At 29.0% G+C, this 26,208-nt stretch overlaps 1 protein-coding gene and 1 long non-coding RNA gene across 2 annotated transcripts in view; both read left to right on the plus strand.

Moving 5' to 3' along the window:
• Nucleotides 1-22,886, plus strand: part of LOC145269108 (uncharacterized) — a 36,086-nt gene extending 13,200 nt beyond the window's left edge. Inside the window, exon 2 of the mRNA XM_080124702.1 lies at nt 18,320-22,886. Within this exon, the coding sequence (XP_079980828.1) occupies nt 19,507-20,202 (696 nt within the window). The 5' untranslated portion in view covers nt 18,320-19,506 and the 3' untranslated portion in view covers nt 20,203-22,886. The remainder of the gene's footprint in view (nt 1-18,319) is intronic.
• LOC145269110 (uncharacterized) overlaps nt 1-26,208 on the plus strand; it is a 373,031-nt gene that overhangs the window by 89,943 nt on the left and 256,880 nt on the right. The gene's annotated exons all lie outside the window — the stretch shown is intronic.

Here is a 26,208-nt window from a genome sequence, read left to right on the forward strand (position 1 = left end):
AAGAACTTTCTTCTCAATCTAATACTTTAAAATTCCATAAGAACTTTCTTCTCAATCTAATACTTTAAAATAATATATAAAGTAAAGGTATTATAATGAAAACTTATTTGAAAATGCGTCATTTGAAATCAAAATTTAAAATTCCACAAGAACTTTCTTCTCAATCTAATACTTTAAAATTCCACAAGAACTTTCTTCTCAATCTAATACTTTAAAATTCCACAAGAACTTTCTTCTCAATCTAATACTTTAAAATTCCATAAGAACTTTCTTCTCAATCTAATACTTTAAAATTCCACAAGAACTTTCTTCTCAATCTAATACTTTAAAATTCCACAAGAACTTTCTTCTCAATCTAATACTTTAAAATTCCACAAGAACTTTCTTCTCAATCTAATACTTTAAAATTCCACAAGAACTTTCTTCTCAATCTAATACTTTAAAATTCCACAAGAACTTTCTTCTCAATCTAATACTTTAAAATTCCACAAGAACTTTCTTCTCAATCTAATACTTTAAAATTCCATAAGAACATTCTTCTCAATCTAATACTTTAAAATTCCACAAGAACTTTCTTCTCAATCTAATACTTTAAAATTCCATAAGAACTTTCTTCTCAATCTAATACTTTAAAATTCCATAAGAACTTTCTTCTCAATCTAATACTTTAAAATTCCATAAGAACTTTCTTCTCAATCTAATACTTTAAAATAATATATAAAGTAAAGGTATTATAATGAAAACTTATTTGAAAATGCGTCATTTGAAATCAAAATTTAAAATTCCATAAGAACTTTCTTCTCAATCTAATACTTTAAAATTCCACAAGAACTTTCTTCTCAATCTAATACTTTAAAATTCCATAAGAACTTTCTTCTCAATCTAATACTTTAAAATTCCATAAGAACTTTCTTCTCAATCTAATACTGTAAAATTCCATAAGAACTTTCTTCTCAATCTAATACTTTAAAATTCCATAAGAACTTTCTTCTCAATCTAATACTTTAAAATAATATATAAAGTAAAGGTATTATAATGAAAACTTATTTGAAAATGCGTCATTTGAAATCAAAATTTAAAATTCCACAAGAACTTTCTTCTCAATCTAATACTTTAAAATTCCACAAGAACTTTCTTCTCAATCTAATACTTTAAAATTCCATAAGAACTTTCTTCTCAATCTAATACTTTAAAATTCCACAAGAACTTTCTTCTCAATCTAATACTTTAAAATTCCATAAGAACTTTCTTCTCAATCTAATACTTTAAAATTCCACAAGAACTTTCTTCTCAATCTAATACTTTAAAATTCCATAAGAACTTTCTTCTCAATCTAATACTTTAAAATTCCACAAGAACTTTCTTCTCAATCTAATACTTTAAAATTCCACAAGAACTTTCTTCTCAATCTAATACTTTAAAATTCCATAAGAACTTTCTTCTCAATCTAATACTTTAAAATTCCATAAGAACTTTCTTCTCAATCTAATACTTTAAAATTCCATAAGAACTTTCTTCTCAATCTAATACTTTAAAATTCCATAAGAACTTTCTTCTCAATCTAATACTTTAAAATAATATATAAAGTAAAGGTATTATAATGAAAACTTATTTGAAAATGCGTCATTTGAAATCAAAATTTAAAATTCCACAAGAACTTTCTTCTCAATCTAATACTTTAAAATTCCACAAGAACTTACTTCTCAATCTAATACTTTAAAATTCCACAAGAACTTTCTTCTCAATCTAATACTTTAAAATTCCACAAGAACTTTCTTCTCAATCTAATACTTTAAAATTCCATAAGAACTTTCTTCTCAATCTAATACTTTAAAATTCCACAAGAACTTTCTTCTCAATCTAATACTTTAAAATTCCACAAGAACTTTCTTCTCAATCTAATACTTTAAAATTCCATAAGAACTTTCTTCTCAATCTAATACTTTAAAATTCCATAAGAACTTTCTTCTCAATCTAATACTTTAAAATTCCATAAGAACTTTCTTCTCAATCTAATACTTTAAAATAATATATAAAGTAAAGGTATTATAATGAAAACTTATTTGAAAATGCGTCATTTGAAATCAAAATTTAAAATTCCACAAGAACTTTCTTCTCAATCTAATACTTTAAAATTCCACAAGAACTTTCTTCTCAATCTAATACTTTAAAATTCCATAAGAACTTTCTTCTCAATCTAATACTTTAAAATTCCACAAGAACTTTCTTCTCAATCTAATACTTTAAAATTCCATAAGAACTTTCTTCTCAATCTAATACTTTAAAATTCCATAAGAACTTTCTTCTCAATCTAATACTTTAAAATTCCACAAGAACTTTCTTCTCAATCTAATACTTTAAAATAATATATAAAGTAAAGGTATTATAATGAAAACTTATTTGAAAATGCGTCATTTGAAATCAAAATTTAAAATTCCACAAGAACTTTCTTCTCAATCTAATACTTTAAAATTCCATAAGAACTTTCTTCTCAATCTAATACTTTAAAATTCCACAAGAACTTTCTTCTCAATCTAATACTTTAAAATTCCACAAGAACTTTCTTCTCAATCTAATACTTTAAAATTCCACAAGAACTTTCTTCTCAATCTAATACTTTAAAATTCCACAAGAACTTTCTTCTCAATTGAATACTTTAAAATTCCATAAGAACTTTCTTCTCAATCTAATACTTTAAAATTCCATAAGAACTTTCTTCTCAATCTAATACTTTAAAATTCCACAAGAACTTTCTTCTCAATCTAATACTTTAAAATTCCATAAGAACTTTCTTCTCAATCTAATACTTTAAAATTCCACAAGAACTTTCTTCTAAATCTAATACTTTAAAATTCCATTAGAACTTTCTTCTCAATCTAATACTTTAAAATTCCATAAGAACTTTCTTCTCAATCTAATACTTTAAAATTCCACAAGAACTTTCTTCTCAATCTAATACTTTAAAATTCCATAAGAACTTTCTTCTCAATCTAATACTTTAAAATTCCACAAGAACTTTCTTCTCAATCTAATACTTTAAAATTCCATAAGAACTTTCTTCTCAATCTAATACTTTAAAATTCCATAAGAACTTTCTTCTCAATCTAATACTTTAAAATTCCACAAGAACTTTCTTCTCAATCTAATACTTTAAAATTCCATAAGAACTTTCTTCTCAATCTAATACTTTAAAATTCCATAAGAACTTTCTTCTCAATCTAATACTTTAAAATTCCATAAGAACTTTCTTCTCAATCTAATACTTTAAAATTCCATAAGAACTTTCTTCTCAATCTAATACTTTAAAATAATATATAAAGTAAAGGTATTATAATGAAAACTTATTTGAAAATGCGTCATTTGAAATCAAAATTTAAAATTCCACAAGAACTTTCTTCTCAATCTAATACTTTAAAATTCCACAAGAACTTTCTTCTCAATCTAATACTTTAAAATTCCATAAGAACTTTCTTCTCAATCCAATACTTTAAAATTCCATAAGAACTTTCTTCTCAATCTAATACTGTAAAATTCCATAAGAACTTTCTTCTCAATCTAATACTTTAAAATTCCATAAGAACTTTCTTCTCAATCTAATACTTTAAAATAATATATAAAGTAAAGGTATTATAATGAAAACTTATTTGAAAATGCGTCATTTGAAATCAAAATTTAAAATTCCACAAGAACTTTCTTCTCAATCTAATACTTTAAAATTCCACAAGAACTTTCTTCTCAATCTAATACTTTAAAATTCCACAAGAACTTTCTTCTCAATCTAATACTTTAAAATTCCATAAGAACTTTCTTCTCAATCTAATACTTTAAAATTCCACAAGAACTTTCTTCTCAATCTAATACTTTAAAATTCCACAAGAACTTTCTTCTCAATCTAATACTTTAAAATTCCACAAGAACTTTCTTCTCAATCTAATACTTTAAAATTCCACAAGAACTTTCTTCTCAATCTAATACTTTAAAATTCCACAAGAACTTTCTTCTCAATCTAATACTTTAAAATTCCACAAGAACTTTCTTCTCAATCTAATACTTTAAAATTCCATAAGAACATTCTTCTCAATCTAATACTTTAAAATTCCACAAGAACTTTCTTCTCAATCTAATACTTTAAAATTCCATAAGAACTTTCTTCTCAATCTAATACTTTAAAATTCCATAAGAACTTTCTTCTCAATCTAATACTTTAAAATTCCATAAGAACTTTCTTCTCAATCTAATACTTTAAAATAATATATAAAGTAAAGGTATTATAATGAAAACTTATTTGAAAATGCGTCATTTGAAATCAAAATTTAAAATTCCATAAGAACTTTCTTCTCAATCTAATACTTTAAAATTCCACAAGAACTTTCTTCTCAATCTAATACTTTAAAATTCCATAAGAACTTTCTTCTCAATCTAATACTTTAAAATTCCATAAGAACTTTCTTCTCAATCTAATACTGTAAAATTCCATAAGAACTTTCTTCTCAATCTAATACTTTAAAATTCCATAAGAACTTTCTTCTCAATCTAATACTTTAAAATAATATATAAAGTAAAGGTATTATAATGAAAACTTATTTGAAAATGCGTCATTTGAAATCAAAATTTAAAATTCCACAAGAACTTTCTTCTCAATCTAATACTTTAAAATTCCACAAGAACTTTCTTCTCAATCTAATACTTTAAAATTCCATAAGAACTTTCTTCTCAATCTAATACTTTAAAATTCCACAAGAACTTTCTTCTCAATCTAATACTTTAAAATTCCATAAGAACTTTCTTCTCAATCTAATACTTTAAAATTCCACAAGAACTTTCTTCTCAATCTAATACTTTAAAATTCCATAAGAACTTTCTTCTCAATCTAATACTTTAAAATTCCACAAGAACTTTCTTCTCAATCTAATACTTTAAAATTCCACAAGAACTTTCTTCTCAATCTAATACTTTAAAATTCCACAAGAACTTTCTTCTCAATCTAATACTTTAAAATTCCATAAGAACTTTCTTCTCAATCTAATACTTTAAAATTCCACAAGAACTTTCTTCTCAATCTAATACTTTAAAATTCCACAAGAACTTTCTTCTCAATCTAATACTTTAAAATTCCACAAGAACTTTCTTCTCAATCTAATACTTTAAAATTCCACAAGAACTTTCTTCTCAATCTAATACTTTAAAATTCCACAAGAACTTTCTTCTCAATCTAATACTTTAAAATTCCATAAGAACTTTCTTCTCAATCTAATACTTTAAAATTCCACAAGAACTTTCTTCTCAATCTAATACTTTAAAATTCCACAAGAACTTTCTTCTCAATCTAATACTTTAAAATTCCATAAGAACTTTCTTCTCAATCTAATACTTTAAAATTCCATAAGAACTTTCTTCTCAATCTAATACTTTAAAATTCCATAAGAACTTTCTTCTCAATCTAATACTTTAAAATTCCATAAGAACTTTCTTCTCAATCTAATACTTTAAAATTCCATAAGAACTTTCTTCTCAATCTAATACTTTAAAATAATATATAAAGTAAAGGTATTATAATGAAAACTTATTTGAAAATGCGTCATTTGAAATCAAAATTTAAAATTCCACAAGAACTTTCTTCTCAATCTAATACTTTAAAATTCCACAAGAACTTTCTTCTCAATCTAATACTTTAAAATTCCACAAGAACTTTCTTCTCAATCTAATACTTTAAAATTCCACAAGAACTTTCTTCTCAATCTAATACTTTAAAATTCCATAAGAACTTTCTTCTCAATCTAATACTTTAAAATTCCACAAGAACTTTCTTCTCAATCTAATACTTTAAAATTCCACAAGAACTTTCTTCTCAATCTAATACTTTAAAATTCCATAAGAACTTTCTTCTCAATCTAATACTTTAAAATTCCATAAGAACTTTCTTCTCAATCTAATACTTTAAAATTCCATAAGAACTTTCTTCTCAATCTAATACTTTAAAATAATATATAAAGTAAAGGTATTATAATGAAAACTTATTTGAAAATGCGTCATTTGAAATCAAAATTTAAAATTCCACAAGAACTTTCTTCTCAATCTAATACTTTAAAATTCCACAAGAACTTTCTTCTCAATCTAATACTTTAAAATTCCATAAGAACTTTCTTCTCAATCTAATACTTTAAAATTCCACAAGAACTTTCTTCTCAATCTAATACTTTAAAATTCCATAAGAACTTTCTTCTCAATCTAATACTTTAAAATTCCATAAGAACTTTCTTCTCAATCTAATACTTTAAAATTCCACAAGAACTTTCTTCTCAATCTAATACTTTAAAATAATATATAAAGTAAAGGTATTATAATGAAAACTTATTTGAAAATGCGTCATTTGAAATCAAAATTTAAAATTCCACAAGAACTTTCTTCTCAATCTAATACTTTAAAATTCCATAAGAACTTTCTTCTCAATCTAATACTTTAAAATTCCACAAGAACTTTCTTCTCAATCTAATACTTTAAAATTCCACAAGAACTTTCTTCTCAATCTAATACTTTAAAATTCCACAAGAACTTTCTTCTCAATCTAATACTTTAAAATTCCACAAGAACTTTCTTCTCAATCTAATACTTTAAAATTCCATAAGAACTTTCTTCTCAATCTAATACTTTAAAATTCCATAAGAACTTTCTTCTCAATCTAATACTTTAAAATTCCACAAGAACATTCTTCTCAATCTAATACTTTAAAATTCCATAAGAACTTTCTTCTCAATCTAATACTTTAAAATTCCACAAGAACTTTCTTCTAAATCTAATACTTTAAAATTCCATTAGAACTTTCTTCTCAATCTAATACTTTAAAATTCCATAAGAACTTTCTTCTCAATCTAATACTTTAAAATTCCACAAGAACATTCTTCTCAATCTAATACTTTAAAATTCCATAAGAACTTTCTTCTCAATCTAATACTTTAAAATTCCATAAGAACTTTCTTCTCAATCTAATACTTTAAAATTCCACAAGAACTTTCTTCTCAATCTAATACTTTAAAATTCCATAAGAACTTTCTTCTCAATCTAATACTTTAAAATTCCATAAGAACTTTCTTCTCAATCTAATACTTTAAAATTCCATAAGAACTTTCTTCTCAATCTAATACTTTAAAATTCCACAAGAACTTTCTTCTAAATCTAATACTTTAAAATTCCATTAGAACATTCTTCTCAATCTAATACTTTAAAATTCCATAAGAACTTTCTTCTCAATCTAATACTTTAAAATTCCATAAGAACTTTCTTCTCAATCTAATACTTTAAAATTCCACAAGAACATTCTTCTCAATCTAATACTTTAAAATTCCATAAGAACTTTCTTCTCAATCTAATACTTTAAAATTCCATAAGAACTTTCTTCTCAATCTAATACTTTAAAATTCCATAAGAACTTTCTTCTCAATCTAATACTTTAAAATTCCATAAGAACTTTCTTCTCAATCTAATACTTTAAAATAATATATAAAGTAAAGGTATTATAATGAAAACTTATTTGAAAATGCGTCATTTGAAATCAAAATTTAAAATTCCACAAGAACTTTCTTCTCAATCTAATACTTTAAAATTCCACAAGAACATTCTTCTCAATCTAATACTTTAAAATTCCACAAGAACTTTCTTCTCAATCTAATACTTTAAAATTCCATAAGAACTTTCTTCTCAATCTAATACTTTAAAATTCCATAAGAACTTTCTTCTCAATCTAATACTTTAAAATTCCATAAGAACTTTCTTCTCAATCTAATACTTTAAAATTCCATAAGAACTTTCTTCTCAATCTAATACTTTAAAATAATATATAAAGTAAAGGTATTATAATGAAAACTTATTTGAAAATGCGTCATTTGAAATCAAAATTTAAAATTCCACAAGAACTTTCTTCTCAATCTAATACTTTAAAATTCCACAAGAACTTTCTTCTCAATCTAATACTTTAAAATTCCATAAGAACTTTCTTCTCAATCTAATACTTTAAAATTCCATAAGAACTTTCTTCTCAATCTAATACTTTAAAATTCCATAAGAACTTTCTTCTCAATCTAATACTGTAAAATTCCATAAGAACTTTCTTCTCAATCTAATACTTTAAAATTCCATAAGAACTTTCTTCTCAATCTAATACTTTAAAATAATATATAAAGTAAAGGTATTATAATGAAAACTTATTTGAAAATGCGTCATTTGAAATCAAAATTTAAAATTCCACAAGAACTTTCTTCTCAATCTAATACTTTAAAATTCCACAAGAACTTTCTTCTCAATCTAATACTTTAAAATTCCACAAGAACTTTCTTCTCAATCTAATACTTTAAAATTCCATAAGAACTTTCTTCTCAATCTAATACTTTAAAATTCCATAAGAACATTCTTCTCAATCTAATACTTTAAAATTCCATAAGAACTTTCTTCTCAATCTAATACTTTAAAATTCCATAAGAACTTTCTTCTCAATCTAATACTTTAAAATTCCATAAGAACATTCTTCTCAATCTAATACTTTAAAATTCCATAAGAACTTTCTTCTCAATCTAATACTTTAAAATTCCATAATAACTTTCTTCTCAATCTAATACTTTAAAATTCCATAAGAACATTCTTCTCAATCTAATACTTTAAAATTCCATAAGAACTTTCTTCTCAATCTAATACTTTAAAATTCCATAAGAACTTTCTTCTCAATCTAATACTTTAAAATTCCATAAGAACATTCTTCTCAATCTAATACTTTAAAATTCCATAAGAACTTTCTTCTCAATCTAATACTTTAAAATTCCATAAGAACTTTCTTCTCAATCTAATACTTTAAAATAATATATAAAGTAAAGGTATTATAATGAAAACTTATTTGAAAATGCGTCATTTGAAATCAAAATTTAAAATTCCATAAGAACTTTCTTCTCAATCTAATACTTTAAAATTCCACAAGAACTTTCTTCTCAATCTAATACTTTAAAATTCCATAAGAACGTTCTTCTCAATCTAATACTTTAAAATTCCATAAGAACTTTCTTCTCAATCTAATACTGTAAAATTCCATAAGAACTTTCTTCTCAATCTAATACTTTAAAATTCCATAAGAACTTTCTTCTCAATCTAATACTTTAAAATAATATATAAAGTAAAGGTATTATAATGAAAACTTATTTGAAAATGCGTCATTTGAAATCAAAATTTAAAATTCCATAAGAACTTTCTTCTCAATCTAATACTTTAAAATTCCACAAGAACTTTCTTCTCAATCTAATACTTTAAAATTCCATAAGAACTTTCTTCTCAATCTAATACTTTAAAATTCCATAAGAACTTTCTTCTCAATCTAATACTTTAAAATTCCACAAGAACTTTCTTCTCAATCTAATACTTTAAAATTCCATAAGAACTTTCTTCTCAATCTAATACTTTAAAATTCCATAAGAACTTTCTTCTCAATCTAATACTTTAAAATTCCATAAGAACTTTCTTCTCAATCTAATACTTTAAAATTCCATAATAACTTTCTTCTCAATCTAATACTTTAAAATAATATATAAAGTAAATGTATTATAATGAAAACTTATTTGAAAATGCGTCATTTGAAATCAAAATTTAAAATTCCACAAGAACTTTCTTCTCAATCTAATACTTTAAAATTCCACAAGAACTTTCTTCTCAATCTAATACTTTAAAATTCCATAAGAACTTTCTTCTCAATCTAATACTTTAAAATTCCACAAAACTTTCTTCTCAATCTAATACTTTAAAATTCCATAAGAACTTTCTTCTCAATCTAATACTTTAAAATTCCATAAGAACTTTCTTCTCAATCTAATACTTTAAAATTCCATAAGAACTTTCTTCTCAATCTAATACTTTAAAATAATATATAAAGTAAAGGTATTATAATGAAAACTTATTTGAAAATGCGTCATTTGAAATCAAAATTTAAAATTCCACAAGAACTTTCTTCTCAATCTAATACTTTAAAATTCCACAAGAACTTTCTTCTCAATCTAATACTTTAAAATTCCATAAGAACTTTCTTCTCAATCTAATACTTTAAAATTTCATAAGAACTTTCTTCTCAATCTAATACTTTAAAATTCCACAAGAACTTTCTTCTCAATCTAATACTTTAAAATTCCATAAGAACTTTCTTCTCAATCTAATACTTTAAAATTTCACAAGAACTTTCTTCTCAATCTAATTCTTTAAAATTTCACAAGAACTTTCTTCTCAATCTAATACTTTAAAATTCCACAAGAACTTTCTTCTCAATCTAATACTTTAAAATTTCACAAGAACTTTCTTCTCAATCTAATACTTTAAAATTCCACAAGAACTTTCTTCTCAATCTAATACTTTAAAATTCCACAAGAACTTTCTTCTCAATCTAATACTTTAAAATTTCACAAGAACTTTCTTCTCAATCTAATACTTTAAAATTTCACAAGGACTTTCTTCTCAATCTAATACTTTAAAATTCCACAAGAACTTTCTTCTCAATCTAATACTTTAAAATTCCACAAGAACTTTCTTCTCAATCTAATACTTTAAAATTTCACAAGAACTTTCTTCTCAATCTAATACTTTAAAATTCCACAAGAACTTTCTTCTCAATCTAATACTTTAAAATTTCCAAATTTATTATGTTTACTTTATTTACCCGAGTTGAAATTTCTAACTAAACATTCCAACATGACAACAAATAATTATTTTCTGTTGAATATTTATTTGTAATAACAATTGTATTGCCATGTGTCGCAAGGTCTTCATCATTGTCCTGACACTCTAACATAATACAACAGAATATGAACCATGTTAAAATAATAAGGTTATTATTTATCATTTGTGATTAAATGCCTTAAAATTGGTACAAACCTAATGTCTGGTCACAGAAATTCTTTTAAAAAAAAATGACTACTGCTTCTATGAAGTAACAAGATTTCTCATCACCTCATATGCAAACGAGATGCTGCTGGTTTGAATAAAAAGCCTGTTATTCAGAGACTGAATAGATTTTGATTTGATGAAATAAGACTGTTTTCATACGGACTTGAATTTTGACGTCTTATCTATATATTAATTGTTAATTTATATATATACTAACCTGAGTGCCCGGTATTGCTAGAGTGTTTGGATGTGTGTGTTGAGCAAAAAACAAAAGTGGTAGTAGGCAGGCAGGCAGGCCTGAACCTATGACACGAAGGCAGAAGAGAAAGTGAAAAAAAAATCTGACGTTTTATCGCTACTTCATGACGCGAACGGAAGTTTGAAACGTTGAAATTAAGTCATTCCAACCTATACGATGACTTGCAAAAAATGTCGACACAAAAAATCACTCCTCCTTGTAGAAAAGTGCCCATTTGAGAGTGAAGGAATTAATGTTTTTAGCCAATTTTTCCATATTTGTCATCCAAAGGATTGAGCTTCAAAACGATACCAATCTCGTGAAAATCCGTTGCCTCTGTCGAAAGTTTTAGGCAGACATACAAACATACATACATATAAACAGACAGGTGAGATTAATATTATAGACTAGCAGGGGTACCCGGTGTTGTCCGGGTGTTTTGAGTTGTGTGTGCTCGGGGGGAGGGTAAATCAAAGCAAAAGAATAAGTGAAGTAATCTGTTTAAATGTTATAAAAAACAATGTTAAAACTTTAAAAAAATTTTTAAAAAACCAATGTAAGGCAAACGAACGATGTTAAAATTTCTTAAAATCAGAAAAACAAAGCCAAAAAAAGAAAACACGGATGTGATTGAAAAAAAATAGAAAAAAGAACATTAAAACTTCTTAAAAAAAAAATCTGAAAAATAAAAACAAAAAACAGCGTACGTGAAAAATGGTATAAATAACCCTGTTTCAATATTAAAACTTTAAAAATCCCCAAAAAACATCTCGCATCACAATTTGAACTTACAACCTTTAGATAATGACGTCACACTCTAATCAACTGAGCTAAGAGGACGTTTTTTTTTTTTTTTTTTACACAGTGATCACCACTTATCAAGGCCCGGAAGCCACTCAGGGATAAGGGTTATTGCAAGTACATTACGTTAGTGAGGAGATTTGCTGAAATGTTTACTTAAGGGGGCGGTTCATTAGGAATTTGTTAACATTGGACTTGAAGACAACCAAGTTGTAGTCCGGAGGGAAGCAGGCAGACAGAACAGAGTTCCACAGGCGTGCAGTTCTAAGAAAGAAGCTTTGTTCATGGAATCCGCATTTTGATTTAGGCACAGATATAGAGTGGGGGAAATTTTTCACAGTGGATTCAGCTAGACGGGTGTTTTTCGTGAAAGATTGGCGAGGGGGGACCAGAGATTGAAGTTCAGACGAGCATCTGCCATGGAAATAACGATAAAACAAGGACAGGCTCGCAACGTCTCTTCTGTGGGAGAGAGGTTGCAGGGTAGAGAAAAGGGCATCCCCCACTAAGCCACGAAGTCTATTTTGTACTCTGTCAAGGCAGGATAGGCTGTTTTTAGCAGCTCCTGCCCAGATATGGCAACAGTATTCCATCCTTGGACGTACTTGGCTTTTATATAGATAGAGAATTGCATCAGTAGTGAGATATCTTCTGGAGCGGTAGAAGGATCCCACCATCTTTCCAGCGACCTTGGCAACAGACTTGATGTACGTGTTCCATTTCAGATCAGGAGTAAAGGTCAAACCCAGAAGCTTGTCAAAACATGAGGCCTCACCCAGACGAGAGCCATCCATCACAATTGATGCCAGATGGGGATCAGAGCGTTGATGATGTAAGGATAGGAGTTTGGTTTTAGATGCATTAAAGGTAACCAGCCACATCTTCCCCCACTGAACCACGCGCTCGAGATCAGAGGAGAGAGAATCAGAGAGAACTTTGTCATTTACAGCCTTTGATGTGTTGCCGTAGATGGTCGTGTCATCAGCATAGATGTCAACGAATGATTTAAGTATGTGTTTAGGGAGGTCATTGATGTAGATCAGGAAGAGAGTTGGGCCCAGGATTGACCCCTGAGGGACTCCAGCATTTATATTGCAGGCATCCGATTTTTGTCCATCTACCACTACTCTTATGAGCCTATCGGAGAGAAATGATTTAATGATTGAGAAAACATTTCCAGTTATACCGTAGCTGTGAAGTAGACCCTTATGCCATACCTTGTCGAAAGCCTGATGAGGTCTTCCAGGGAGTCGGAAAGCACTTCTCCTTAAGGCAGCGCTTAAATAGTTTCGTAAGTATGGGAGCAAGTTCTGGTTGAAGCTTTTTTAACACTATAATTGGGATGCCATCAGGGCCAGTTGCTTTACTGGAATCTAGGTTCTTTATTAGCTTGGCGACCTCATGCACGGATATTTGTATGTTACCTAGCTTGTTCTGTGTTATAGGAGGAAATATGGGGAGTTGATGGCCTTCGTCGCATAGGGTAGAATTAGCTGCAAAGTTCTTTGCAAATAGTTTGGCCTTGTCTGATGCTGACGAGATGAGCTCTGGTCCATTGATAATGGTTGGGATAGAACGCACACTTCTGTTCAGGATCCTATTTGTTATTTGCCAAAACTGGTGGGATCCAAGCCGCTGATCAGCTACCTTGGATTTAACAGACTGGGCATATAGCTCTCTTGCATTTTTTATTACTCTTTTACAGTGGTTGCTGGCAGACCTAAAGCAGCTTTAGTCTCAGTGCATCTATTACGTTGGTAGCTATGGAAAAAGTGATTTCTGTGCGCGATAGCAGCAGCACATTCTGGGGAAAACCATGGCTGGCTGTTAGGTTTTTGTTGGAATTTTTTAGATGGTATGAATTGGTCTATGCCTACAATTAACCATTCGGTCAGATCTGATACTATAGAGGACACATCCTTTTTAAACATGGATTTAACAAAATTGGGTCGGTTTTTTCAATATTTAAACTAATTCAAATTCCGACGTCATTTGTGCATGCATAGAAGCTCTTTTGTCATGAGGGAACGGTTTTTGCTACCCCCTCCCTGTACAAAAATGGTCAGTTTAGGGTGAACGAATTAATGTTTTTGCCCAATTTTTCAATATTTGTCGACCAAAGGTTCGAGCTTGAAAATGATACCTATCTGGCAAAAATCCATGGCTTCTGTCAAAAGTTTTTGCGAGACATACACATACACACACATTTTCGCTTTTATATATATAGATTAATTTATATATGTATTAATAGTATAATTGTTATGTACTTCCATTTCTTGTAATAAATAATTTTACCAAGAATTCTTCATAAGTTTTCGTTTCGGTTTCTATTATAGCTGATGGCACTCCCATAATCTATATTTTTATAATTTTATCAAGAATTCTCCAAAACTTTGGTTTCGGCTTCAATCATAGCTGAAGGAACTCAAGTTATATATTTACATATAATTTGAAAAGGCTTTATCTATAAATTAATAGTATAGTATGGGTGTTATTTATTTTGTCTGTCATGCTTACATCTGAGTGACTGTTGTTTAATTGTTATGGACTTCCATTTCTTGTAATAAATAATGTATCAAGTATTCTTCAAAAGTTTTGATTTCGGTTTCAATTATAGCTGAAGGAACTCAAGTTATATATACATATAGACATAAAAATGTACATATATTTTTTTCATAAGTTTTTGTTTCGATTTTGATTCAAGCTGATGCACCCAAGTCATATAGGTATATATTTTGTTTTTGAAATTACAATTTTATAATACATAAAAATCGATAGAACATTAACTCAATAATAATATATACGAAATCTGTAAGAATTAAAATATCATATTTAAGCGTACTTTATGGCCGGGCTATGCCAAACATCCTTGCTAGCTTAGATAAATACTTTTGTAGTTTTAACAAAAGAGCTACAATAATATCAGGGCATCTCCATTTACGACGAACATCCACAGAATGTCAACATCAATATATTACATATGAAAGTGTCTGCCATGGAATTTCCACAGGTCCCACTAGTTAAGATTAAAACATTAATATTAAGACAAATGCTTTTATAATTTTTAGCTTTTTTTTAAAACATTTAAAAATCAGAAATTACAGGGTGGAACGATTAATTTGTCACCATAGAAAAAGACATGATTCTATTTCCGTTTGATGAAAACCGGTTTTCTTTTTTGTTGCAGACAATCTACTAGTTGGCCAGTTGTGTACAGTTCTAAGAGCGATAGGAGTCTTCTATCATGTGTGAAAGTGACACAATTTTATTTATTGCAGACAATTATTATCTTTTATTAGTTGTTTCCATGACATCTCAGCCAACTATTCCTCTGGCCTTTGTCAGGTGGTAACTGCGATGGATAGGAACTCTGAATCTCCTGACTGCATTCACTGCAATTACTGCCTTCCATAGTTGTTGCCATCTCATCACATTATTTTTGGCCAAGTAAGCCTCTCGCCAGCTTTGGGCAGGATTGAAACTGCTATCTTCAGGCAATCATCACCTGGAACTGTAGAGATTCAACATCTCTATAAACTGCGCCATGGGCCCCGAAGGGCGATCAAGGTTGAATTTTATTAATTAAAATGTGGTGAGACGACAACAACTATGGAAGGCAGTAATTGCAGTGAATGCAGTCAGGAGATTCAGAGTTCCTATCCATCACGGTTACCACCTGACGAAGGCCAGAGGAATAGTTGGCCGAAACATCGTGAAAACAACTAATAAAAGATGAGGATAATTGTCCTCAATAAATAAAATTAATTAATAAAACTCATCTCAATGAATTCCAATTAAATAATATATACCATTTGGTACGGACCCGACCATGGAAGATCAGATAATAAACATGAATTTATAAGACCAAAAAATTCAACCTCGATCATCTTTGTGGTGCAGTTGATAGAGACGTTGAATCTCTACAGTTCTAGGTGATGATTGTCTGAAAATAGTGGTTTCAATCCTACCCAAAGTCAGCCAGAGGCTTACTTAGCAAAAAAAAAAAAATGTGGAAGAACTGCAGTCAGGAGATTCAGAGTTCCTATCCATTGCAGTTACCACCTGACGAAGGCCAGAGGAATAGTTGGCCGAAATGTCATGAAAAAAACTAATAGATAATTGTCTGCAATAAATAAAATTAATAAATAATACTCAATGAATTCCAATTAAATAATATAAGTGACACAATGGTCAATGATTGCGATCGGAGATGGATCACTGTACAACTCATGCTCTCTATTGTGTCATTTTCAGACATGGTAGAAGGCTCCTATCACTCTTGGGATTGTACACAACTGACCAACGAATAGATGATCTGCGACAAAAAAAGAAAACCGGTTTTCATCAAATAGAAATGGAATCATGTTGTCTTTTCTAGGGTGACAATTTTATCATTCCACTTTACATATATCTACAAAGAAAGCCTTTACATACATACATATATACATATACATATATATATATATATATATATATATAATTTACAGTTTCATATTTAAATTTCATTGAGAAAAAATATAATTTTCAAAACAAAAATTTATTGTTTGGATAAAGAATACAATATTTATATCACTTTCCTTAATTCATGGATTTTCGATGTAGGCTTATGGGAATAAATATAAATATTGTATGCTTTATTCAAACAATAAATATTTGTTTCGAAAATTATATTCTTTCTGAATGAAATTTAGATATAAAAACTGTAAATTTTAATTTGCTCTACCTTGTATATTGAGCAATTTCATTTAGCTGGGGTTGTTTTATATAAAAATATAACCTTCCAAAAATATTTTGTAAGACTTGAAACCACAAGATTCATTAATCTGCGATCTAATTCATTTTATTATTGTGATATATATATATATATATATATATATATATATATGAGAGAGAGAGAGAGAGAGAGGGGATAAAGATTAATAATTGTAAATTATGAATCAAAAGGAGAAATAAAACAAAATCAAATTGATGTACGATTGTTTCTGAAACGATATTTATTTTATTAATATTGACAAATTATTTCTGAAACAATTGTATTCTCAATTTGATTTTGTTTTTCTCCTTTTGAAACGGATTCATAATTTACAATTATTAATCTGTATCCTCAATATTAATATAGCTCTAGGATAAAAAAATATACCTATTGAGCTTATTATGTATCTACAGTACTATGAGCAATGTTCCTTTAAAGTATAAATACATTAAATTAAACTTTGCTCTTCTAGACTTCCGGTCTAATTCCCTCTATAAATTATATATATAAGAACAAGTAGTTAATAAAACATGTTGAAAACACTTTGAAAAAGAGTTAAAAACATATTTAATTTTAAAAAGGAAGCACAAAATAAGTGGATAGTTTTTAATCCGCAGAGTTTTGAAGAAATACTTTCCTTCTCATCAGGGATCGGATTTTGGTTGCAAAAGCGTTTAATGAAACTACAAATAAGTCATAGATCTTACTTGGTAACAAATAGTGAAGCAGAGGAACTAGGCCGAAGAAAAGGGTGATTTCATGTGAATGGATAATCTGGTGAAGGGTAAAATATCCAATAATGGTAAACATGTTTTATTAACTACTTGTTCTTATTATAAGCTCTATTTCCTATTTGGTTTCATCGAGCTTTTACATCTGGTTGAGATTACTTCATAAATATTAACTTTTCAATATTTATAATATACTTTAGTTTTGCTATCTTGGATTATTTTGGTAAACTTAACTGTAATTCTTATTTCATATATATATATATATATATATATATATATATATATATAGTGTGTGTGTGTTTTATTATTACAACTTCAAATGTATTAACTTAACTCATTACAAATTGTTTAAAAAAACTGAATAATAATTATCCGTCCATATCCTCAGATGGTTCGATTGTCTTTTGAAATAATTTGTAATTAAGTAATACACTTGAGGTTGTAATAATAAAAACATATTTGGCTCTACTAACGTATTGAGCACTATATTCTTGTTATTTTACCACATGTACCTCTTATATATATGTATGTGTGTGTGTGTGTAGCTCATAAAAGTATGTACATATTCTAATATATCATTCCAGCTCAATTTTAAAATGTTTTAGGACTAACTTACAATCTTTCATGGTAAAAAGCAGTTCCATAACAATTAAAATGATTAGTTCGTCTAGATGTACATGTCTATGTATGCTACAGTGCTGAGGTATAAATGGATATATATATATATATATATATATATATATATATGTATGTATGTATCAGTTGTCAAGGTCACTGGGAAAATGGTGGGATCCTTCTATCAACCCAGTATATTTCCTGCTTATTTCTGTTAAATCATTAAAATATTTACGTTTGATCAGTATTATGATTTAATTTTTTTCTCTTTCTTAGGACTGGTCGTGTGTATTCAAACCGCCCAAAATGGCCCGTTTTGTCAGCTCCACTAAATATGCTCCAGTCGAGCTGCCGAGTACCCATGACACTTTGTTGTAAAATTTTCAGCTTCCTAAATATAAACATTGAAGACTGAGCTGTAACGAAACACAGCCATAAAGGGAACAACATCTATTCTTAAAAGAGCCCTCAGATATAATGGAACCAAAACACAAAAGTAAAATCTTATACTTCTATCATGTTTAACTCAGCAAATTCATTTTGACAATTAAAAAAACATTACATAATAAGCATCGAGTTAACTGAATGAATTGAATTAAAAATAGAAAACAATGAACAGAATTACAGAGGAAAAATGAAATTCAGAAAAAGGTTTATTTTCCAATTCTAATGAAATCAAAACACAACAGTAAAATCATACATGTTTAATTGAACACATTTACTGTGACAATTTTAAAAAAAAACATGAAACATGGAATTAACTAAACAATGACAATGAACCGTCAAAGGATTTTATGAATGAATAACCTATTTTGAATGAAAATCAGAAAAAAAGTTTATTTACCAATTAAAATGAAACCAAAACAACAGTAAAATCGTATGTGTCTAATTGAGAACGCACTGTGACAATTAAAAAGAAAAATAATCCAACAGACATAGAATTACAGCCAGGAGAAAAACCTTCTGCTTGTAAAATTTGAATTAGAACCAAAACATAAGAGTAAAATCTTATGCTTCTACCATGTTTACCTGAGAAAATTCACAATTAAAATAACAAAACAATAAACAGGGAATTAACTGAGCAAATTAACTGTGACAATTAAAGTAAAGACATAAAATATTTAAACTGAGCAAATTAACTTTAACAATTAAAGTAAAAAGATAAAACATTCAAATTGAGCCAATTAACTGTGAGCAATAAAGTAAAATAAAAAATGAATATGGAATTAAATGAAAAAATTTACTGTAACAATTAAAAAAACCTAACCCTATAAACATGAAATCGCAAAAATCCGAGAAATCAAACGTGAATAAACACATGAGATGCACACTATTCATTCCAGTAATTTTAAAAGCAACTCCTGAAAAATAATTTAAAAAACTAGCAAATATACCCAATGAACCAAGTGTAATTAACTGAGCAAATTTACTGTAACAATCAAAAATAAAACAAACCAAAAAACATGGAATTACAACTTTTAGGTGATAAACCTTTTGCTTGTGAAATTTGTACGGCAACATTTTCCGAACGACCAAAATTAAAAATCCATATGCGAACGCACACAGGTGAAAAACCATATTCATGTGACGTATGTGGATCCGCGTTTACAGTAAAATCAAATCTAAAAACGCATTTAAGAACGCACACTGGTGATAAACCATTTGCGTGTCAAGTTTGTGGTTCGACATTTTCCCAGAAATCCAATCTAAACACGCACGTTCGAACGCACACGGGGGAGAAACCTCACGCATGTCAAGTGTGTAATGCAGCATTTTCTGAACGCGCAAGTTTACACATCCACATGCGTATACACACTGGTGAAAAACCATATGCATGCGACGTGTGTGACAAATCGTTTACACAAAATGGTCACCTGATGATTCACAAACGAACGCACAGTGGAGAGAAACCGTTTGTTTGTGACGTTTGTTCGTCATCGTTTTCTGAACGTTCCATTTTAACAAATCATATGAGGACACACACAGGCGAGAAACCTTTTGCATGTGAAGTTTGTCGTTCGGCTTTTTCACAAAAATCGTATTTGACGATTCATAAACGAAAACATACAGGAGAGAAACCATATGCTTGCGGTGTTTGTGGTAAAGCGTTTTCAAGGAAATCACATTTGAAACTTCATATGAACACGCACATTCGTTAGAGAACTTGAATATCTACTATTACTTAGCTGGATACTTCACCAGATTAGATGAATTTTTGTCATCGAATCTAGTAAGACCAAGAAATTAAAACAAAAGATATACTATAGCATATGAAAATGGTTAAAGAACTTGAATACCTACTAGACACTATCTCCGAGTGTCTAAGGTCTATCTGTACACGGGTTTGTCAGAACAACCTGGTATGAGGATACTTTTCCCTAGAAGTAAACCTTGACCAAACATTCCAAATAACATAATATTCGCAACCCAAACTTACTGAAGTAAAATAAAAAAAAATGAGAGAAACCATATGCATGTAGAGTTCAGGGAAATCAGATTTAAAATTTCATATAGACACACACAACTTTAACTTTAAAAAGTACATAGCAAGCATACCCGGTGAACCAAGTGCAAGTGAAATACAAACGATTGCACTGAAAGGGACGGCTAGAATCCTGAAAAGATCTCTTGGTTGGACTCACTAAAATAGGGGTAAATGTCAGACATCTGGTTGGATGTCCCATCCCCTAGAAGAAAAAGTTTAAGAAAAATGAAAAAAAAAAATATTTCTGGTGAACAAGTGTGTAAATATTTCCAGTGGACTATCTGTAAGAAATTGAATATTGAATGCGGCAGCAAGTCTTGGAAACATCTACCCGAAAGAATAGCTGGAAACAAATCATATACCATCCATTATAACTATGCAATCTCTACAGCTGCATACCTATAAAACGAATCTATAAAACCGGACATAGTAATATGGGACAAGAAGGAGAAGGAAGCAACCTTAGTAGAAGTCGGTGTCCTTAATGATGCTGGGTTGAACCAAGTTGAGAGGGAAAAGATTACAGAATCCCATGGTCTTATGTATGGCATGAAAAAGAAACTGGAATCTTAGGAAGATCTCTATCATTCCAGTAATTGTAGAAACAATCAGACTTAAAAACTACCTAACCTAGTAAACCAAGTGCAAAGAAGATTCAAACAATTACACTAAAAGGAACAGAATCTTAAAAAGATATCTCAGTTTGAATGTATAAAATAGTGGGTGAATGTTTAGCATCTGGTAGGATGTCCCATTCCTTGCTTAAACAAAAGAAATTGAGAGTAAAAATGACTGGTTAACGTCTATTTTTAAAAGTGCCCTCAGATTTCTTAAAACTAACCAAAGTAAAACATTTTTTTCAAAAGTGAAAAAACTAATAATGCAAATAAACATGGCAAAAAGGTTTGTATCGCTCATCATTTTTATATCCATTATATTTCGATATCTGTTTGCGGATTTACAATCAAATACAGAATAAGAAAAAACTATACTCATTATCGAGGTCACAGTCCCAAATGATCTCGGCCTGAATAGAGCTGAATGAGGAAAAGACAACAGAATATCAGAACCTGAAAAATGATCTAAAAACGACATGGTCTCTGAAAGAAATAAACATTATACTGGTTGTGATAGGAGCAACTGGCTTAATAAAAAAGAGTCTTCAGAAATACTTAGAAGCAATTCCTGGAAGACCAAGCTGTAAAGAAATACAACTAGCAGCCATAAAGGCAACAGCATTTATTCTTAAAAGAGCTCCCAGATATAAATTCAAATCGTAACAGAATCAAGTGTTAACTTGAGGATCAAATAATGATAAGGTAAAATATAATTTGAAAATGACATACACTATAACATAACCTCCATAGAAAATCTACACACACTGAAATGTAATGAAATACAGTCAGCAACCATAAAAGGAACAATGTCTATCTTTAAATATTGGAGTTAAATTCAAACCATAATGAAATCAAGTTTTAACTAACCAAAGTAAAATAAAAAAAAGAGGTTAAAGAAAATATCAGGATCTAAAATTGATTTAAAAACATGGATATAAATTCAAATCATAATGAAATCAACTGCACGCCTGTGGAACTCTCTTCTGTTTTCCAGCTGACTACAATCTGATTGTCTTCAAGTCCAATGTAAACAAGTTCTTGATGAGCTGTTCCACTTAAGTTAACGAATTTACAGAATTTCCATTTCTAACAATTACTATATTATTCAATTGACTACTGTACACTCTTAACCCTTATTCTCAAGTGGTCTTTGGGCCTTGATAAGTGGTGATGCCTATGAAAAAAAAAAAATTGTTAGTTCCAGGTCAGAGCCCTTTGGTCTCTATGAGTGATTTGAAGTTGCTCCTTCGTTACCATTTGTAATTTTTATCCAGATAAATACTTATTAGGCATCTGAAGATACTAATGGCCTGACCAAAAATGTACCAAACTCTGATGTTATTGATTTTTTTTTTCCTTTTCCTTTGCAAAAGTCAAAAATGAACCCAATCATTTTCTTCTACAAAACAATCAAACCGAACACCATGAATAAATATTCGAAAATATAAAGAACTTGAAGAATAAAACCTTTTTCCAAAGTTACTAGATTTGGCATTAAATAAATTGAACCAAATTAACTTTACAAATAAATATTTGGAGATATATAAGAAAAAACTTGAAACATAAAACCTTTTACCAAAATTACTGGATTTGGTATTAAATAACGTGGAAGAGGTTAATATGCTGTAAAACAAAATATATATTCACATGCAGTAAATGTGTGACGACATTAACATGCAAACAAATGGTGATTTATGCTTTCAGAATTATTTCACTATAAACAATAAATATTCTTGAATAACGTTTTCTTTATTGATTTGTGGGTGTGGGGGTATCCGGCGTTGCTCGGGTGTGAAGAGGTGGTATAGTAAGGAGTCACTACAACCAGAAAAAAAATAAATGCAACCTGGGTGGAGAGAGGTGTGAAAAAAACAAAAAAACTTCAAGCGAACAGTAAAATAATTTAGTTTTTGTTTTAAAAGGAAAAAACATCCCATTACATAAGTGTAGGAATTAGAAGGCAAAAAAGGAATTAATGTTTTTGGCCGATTTTTCGATATTTGTCGTCAAAGACATTGAGCTTCAAAACGATACTGATCTGGTCAGGATCTGTCGTGTGTGTCGAAAGCTTTTGCGAGACATACAAACACACACACACACATTTTGCCTTTTACATATGTAGATTATGTGCTTGTGTGGATGGGTATTCATTATGCTTTCTAAGTGTGTTTTTCTTAAGAGAATAAAATTAACAATGAGAATAATAACAATAATTATAATGCTAATATAATTAGTATGATAATAATAGTATTAAACTAATGTAATATTAATAGTGATGTATAACATATATATAAGACAAGAATAAAATAATCATAAGGATAATGACGAGACTAGTAATAATGATGATGACTATAATAATGATATAAAACTAACATACTAATAATGATGATAGTTAAAATTATAGTGCTAAGCATGATATAATATTGTAATAAAATATTAATATTATAACATAATTATAATGAGATTAATAGTGATGATTATAATTATTGATTATAATTATATGATTAAAATTATAATACTACGCATAATCATAATGTGGTAATACAATATAAATATAACATAATTATAATGGTAATGATAAAAAAAATAACTATAATGAGATTAATAATGATGATAGTAATAATTATAATACTATGGATTATAATAATATTGTAATGCAATATATTATAATGTTTGGGGTGAAAATGCAATCTCTATATAAAAGTGAGATTGTGTGTGTACATTTCCCTACCAAACTACTCTGTCAATTTTCAGTCTACAGACTCGAGATTTGACATAAGGGTTATTGAGATTTGGAAAAATCTTTTTAATCGATTTTGGGCCAGAAATTTGGCTGTCAAAGTTAAACGGTTTGACCTTTGAAAACTCTACCAAACTCCTCTGCCAGTTTTGGGTCTAAACACTTCAAATTTTAGATGTAGGTTACTTGGGCATGGATCAAAACTTTTAATTTGATTTGATCCCAAAACAATAAATAAGTGGTCAAAATGGGGTCAAAGTTTTATAAAATTTGACCTCCACGGTCTTTACCAAATTTTTGGTCTAAACATTTGAAATTTTACATAAAATGTATTCAGACATAGGGAAAGCTTTTTAATAGGTTTTTGGCCAAATATTTGGCTGCCAAGGTGTCAAAGTTCAAACGATTTGACCTTTGCGGTCTCTATCAAACTATTTGGCAAATTTTGGGTCTAAACATTTGAAATTTTGCATAAAGAGTATTCAAACATGCAGCAAATTTTTTAATCGGTTTTGGGGCAAATATTTGGCTATCAAGAGGTCAAAGTTGAAAGAGTTGACCTTTGCAGACTCTGCTAAACTTCTCTGCCAATTTTTGGTTTAAACACTTGAAATTTTAGATGTAGGTTATCTGGACATTAGTCAAACATATACATATATATATATATATATATATATATATATATATATATATATATAATTAAGTTATGAACAATACATAGGGCTGAACTGCTAGTAATGAGGTAAAACTAACATACTAATAATGATGATAGTTAAAATTATAGTACTAAGCATGATATAATATTGTAATACAATATTATAATTATAATGATAGTAAAAATGAATATAAAAATAATTATAATGAGATTAATGGTGATAATAATTATAATCATGTGCATAATAATAGTATGGTTATGCAATAAATTATAATTGGCATTATATTGTGCATTGTTTGGGGGTGAAAATGCAATTAAAAGAAAAAAATCACACTACATCATCTTTGTATTGGTGTGTATAAACACCCCATGGGACTAACCATATTTGGAATACTCAGGTGACTAATGTAGGGTTACTTAAATTTATTAATTTTATCCAGTCAAAATGTGACTATTTCATGTAATTGAACCAAAAAAAAAAAATCATGATTTTCATATAAAAATTTGTGAAACTGCTTTCCTTGCATATTTAAAATCACTTTATGGAGAATATAGTTTGACAAAGTGTATTGTTTAATGTATTTAAGTCATCTGTCACCGAAAATTACAATGTAACTTGTATTTGTATGATGGAATCTATGAGTGTGTGTGTGCGCGCGCATGTGTGCACATGTCTGGGTGGAGAAGAAAGAGGGAAAGAGAAGGTGAAAACAGGGAAGAGATAGAAGTTTTAATAAAAAATATGTTACACATTTTCCCTGGCAATGCTGAGTAACTCTGCTAGTCTATCGTAAGGGCTTCTATTTGAGACCATGACTAGGAAAAATTAACAAGATGTTGGTTTTCGTTATATTTAAACTTTTGCATAGCAGCACGGTCAGGGAATAATCCATGGCCAGCGGGGTCGACCGTGCACCCCTCTCATATAAGTGGTATCGTTGGAAAGCTTGGGATGTCTAGATTAAGAAAAAATATGTTAACATTAAAAAATTTGGGATGCACTGTTAGTTTTTAGCATATAATCTAACCTACCGTTAAAATTATCTTCGGTATTTGAAAAAGATCAATGAAATATTGTCCCTTTGCATTAATATCTATATTCATTCTAACTGATCCTGGAATGACATATATCAAATGAAATCCCAAATTTTTTAATGTTGACATATTTTTTCTTAATCTAGATATCCCAAGCTTTCCAACGATATCACTTATGACGGGTTATGGGGGGAGGGGTCACAGTCGACCTTGCTGGGCCATGGACTATTAAGACAAAATATTAGAGATTCCCAGAAGCTTACAAAAAATAAGTTTTTTAAATGAAGGCCTGATTGGTCAAAAATTCATATTTTTGACGAAAAAAAAAGTGCTTTCAACTACATCAGCCATTTCTCAAACGTCCTGCTTTTTGACCCAAGAGGTTTGGTGTGGATGAATGCTATTAGTCCCATGCAAATGAATTTATAAATTTTAATGTGTGTGGCTTACAAAGAAAATAAGAAACAATAATATTGAGTCAATGACAAAGGTTAATGTTTAGAAATTATATAGACTTTAAAACCAAACTTATTTGTACACCATCTGACATCAATTGAAATGAATGGCTCTCGTCTTGGGGTGACTCCATGTTTTGACAAGCTTCTGGGCTTGACCTTTACTCCTGATCTAAAA

Source organism: Euprymna scolopes, chromosome 45 (assembly GCF_053919585.1).
Source record: "Euprymna scolopes isolate OS-2025 chromosome 45, ASM5391958v1, whole genome shotgun sequence".
NCBI classification, from domain to species: Eukaryota; Metazoa; Mollusca; class Cephalopoda; order Sepiida; family Sepiolidae; genus Euprymna; species Euprymna scolopes.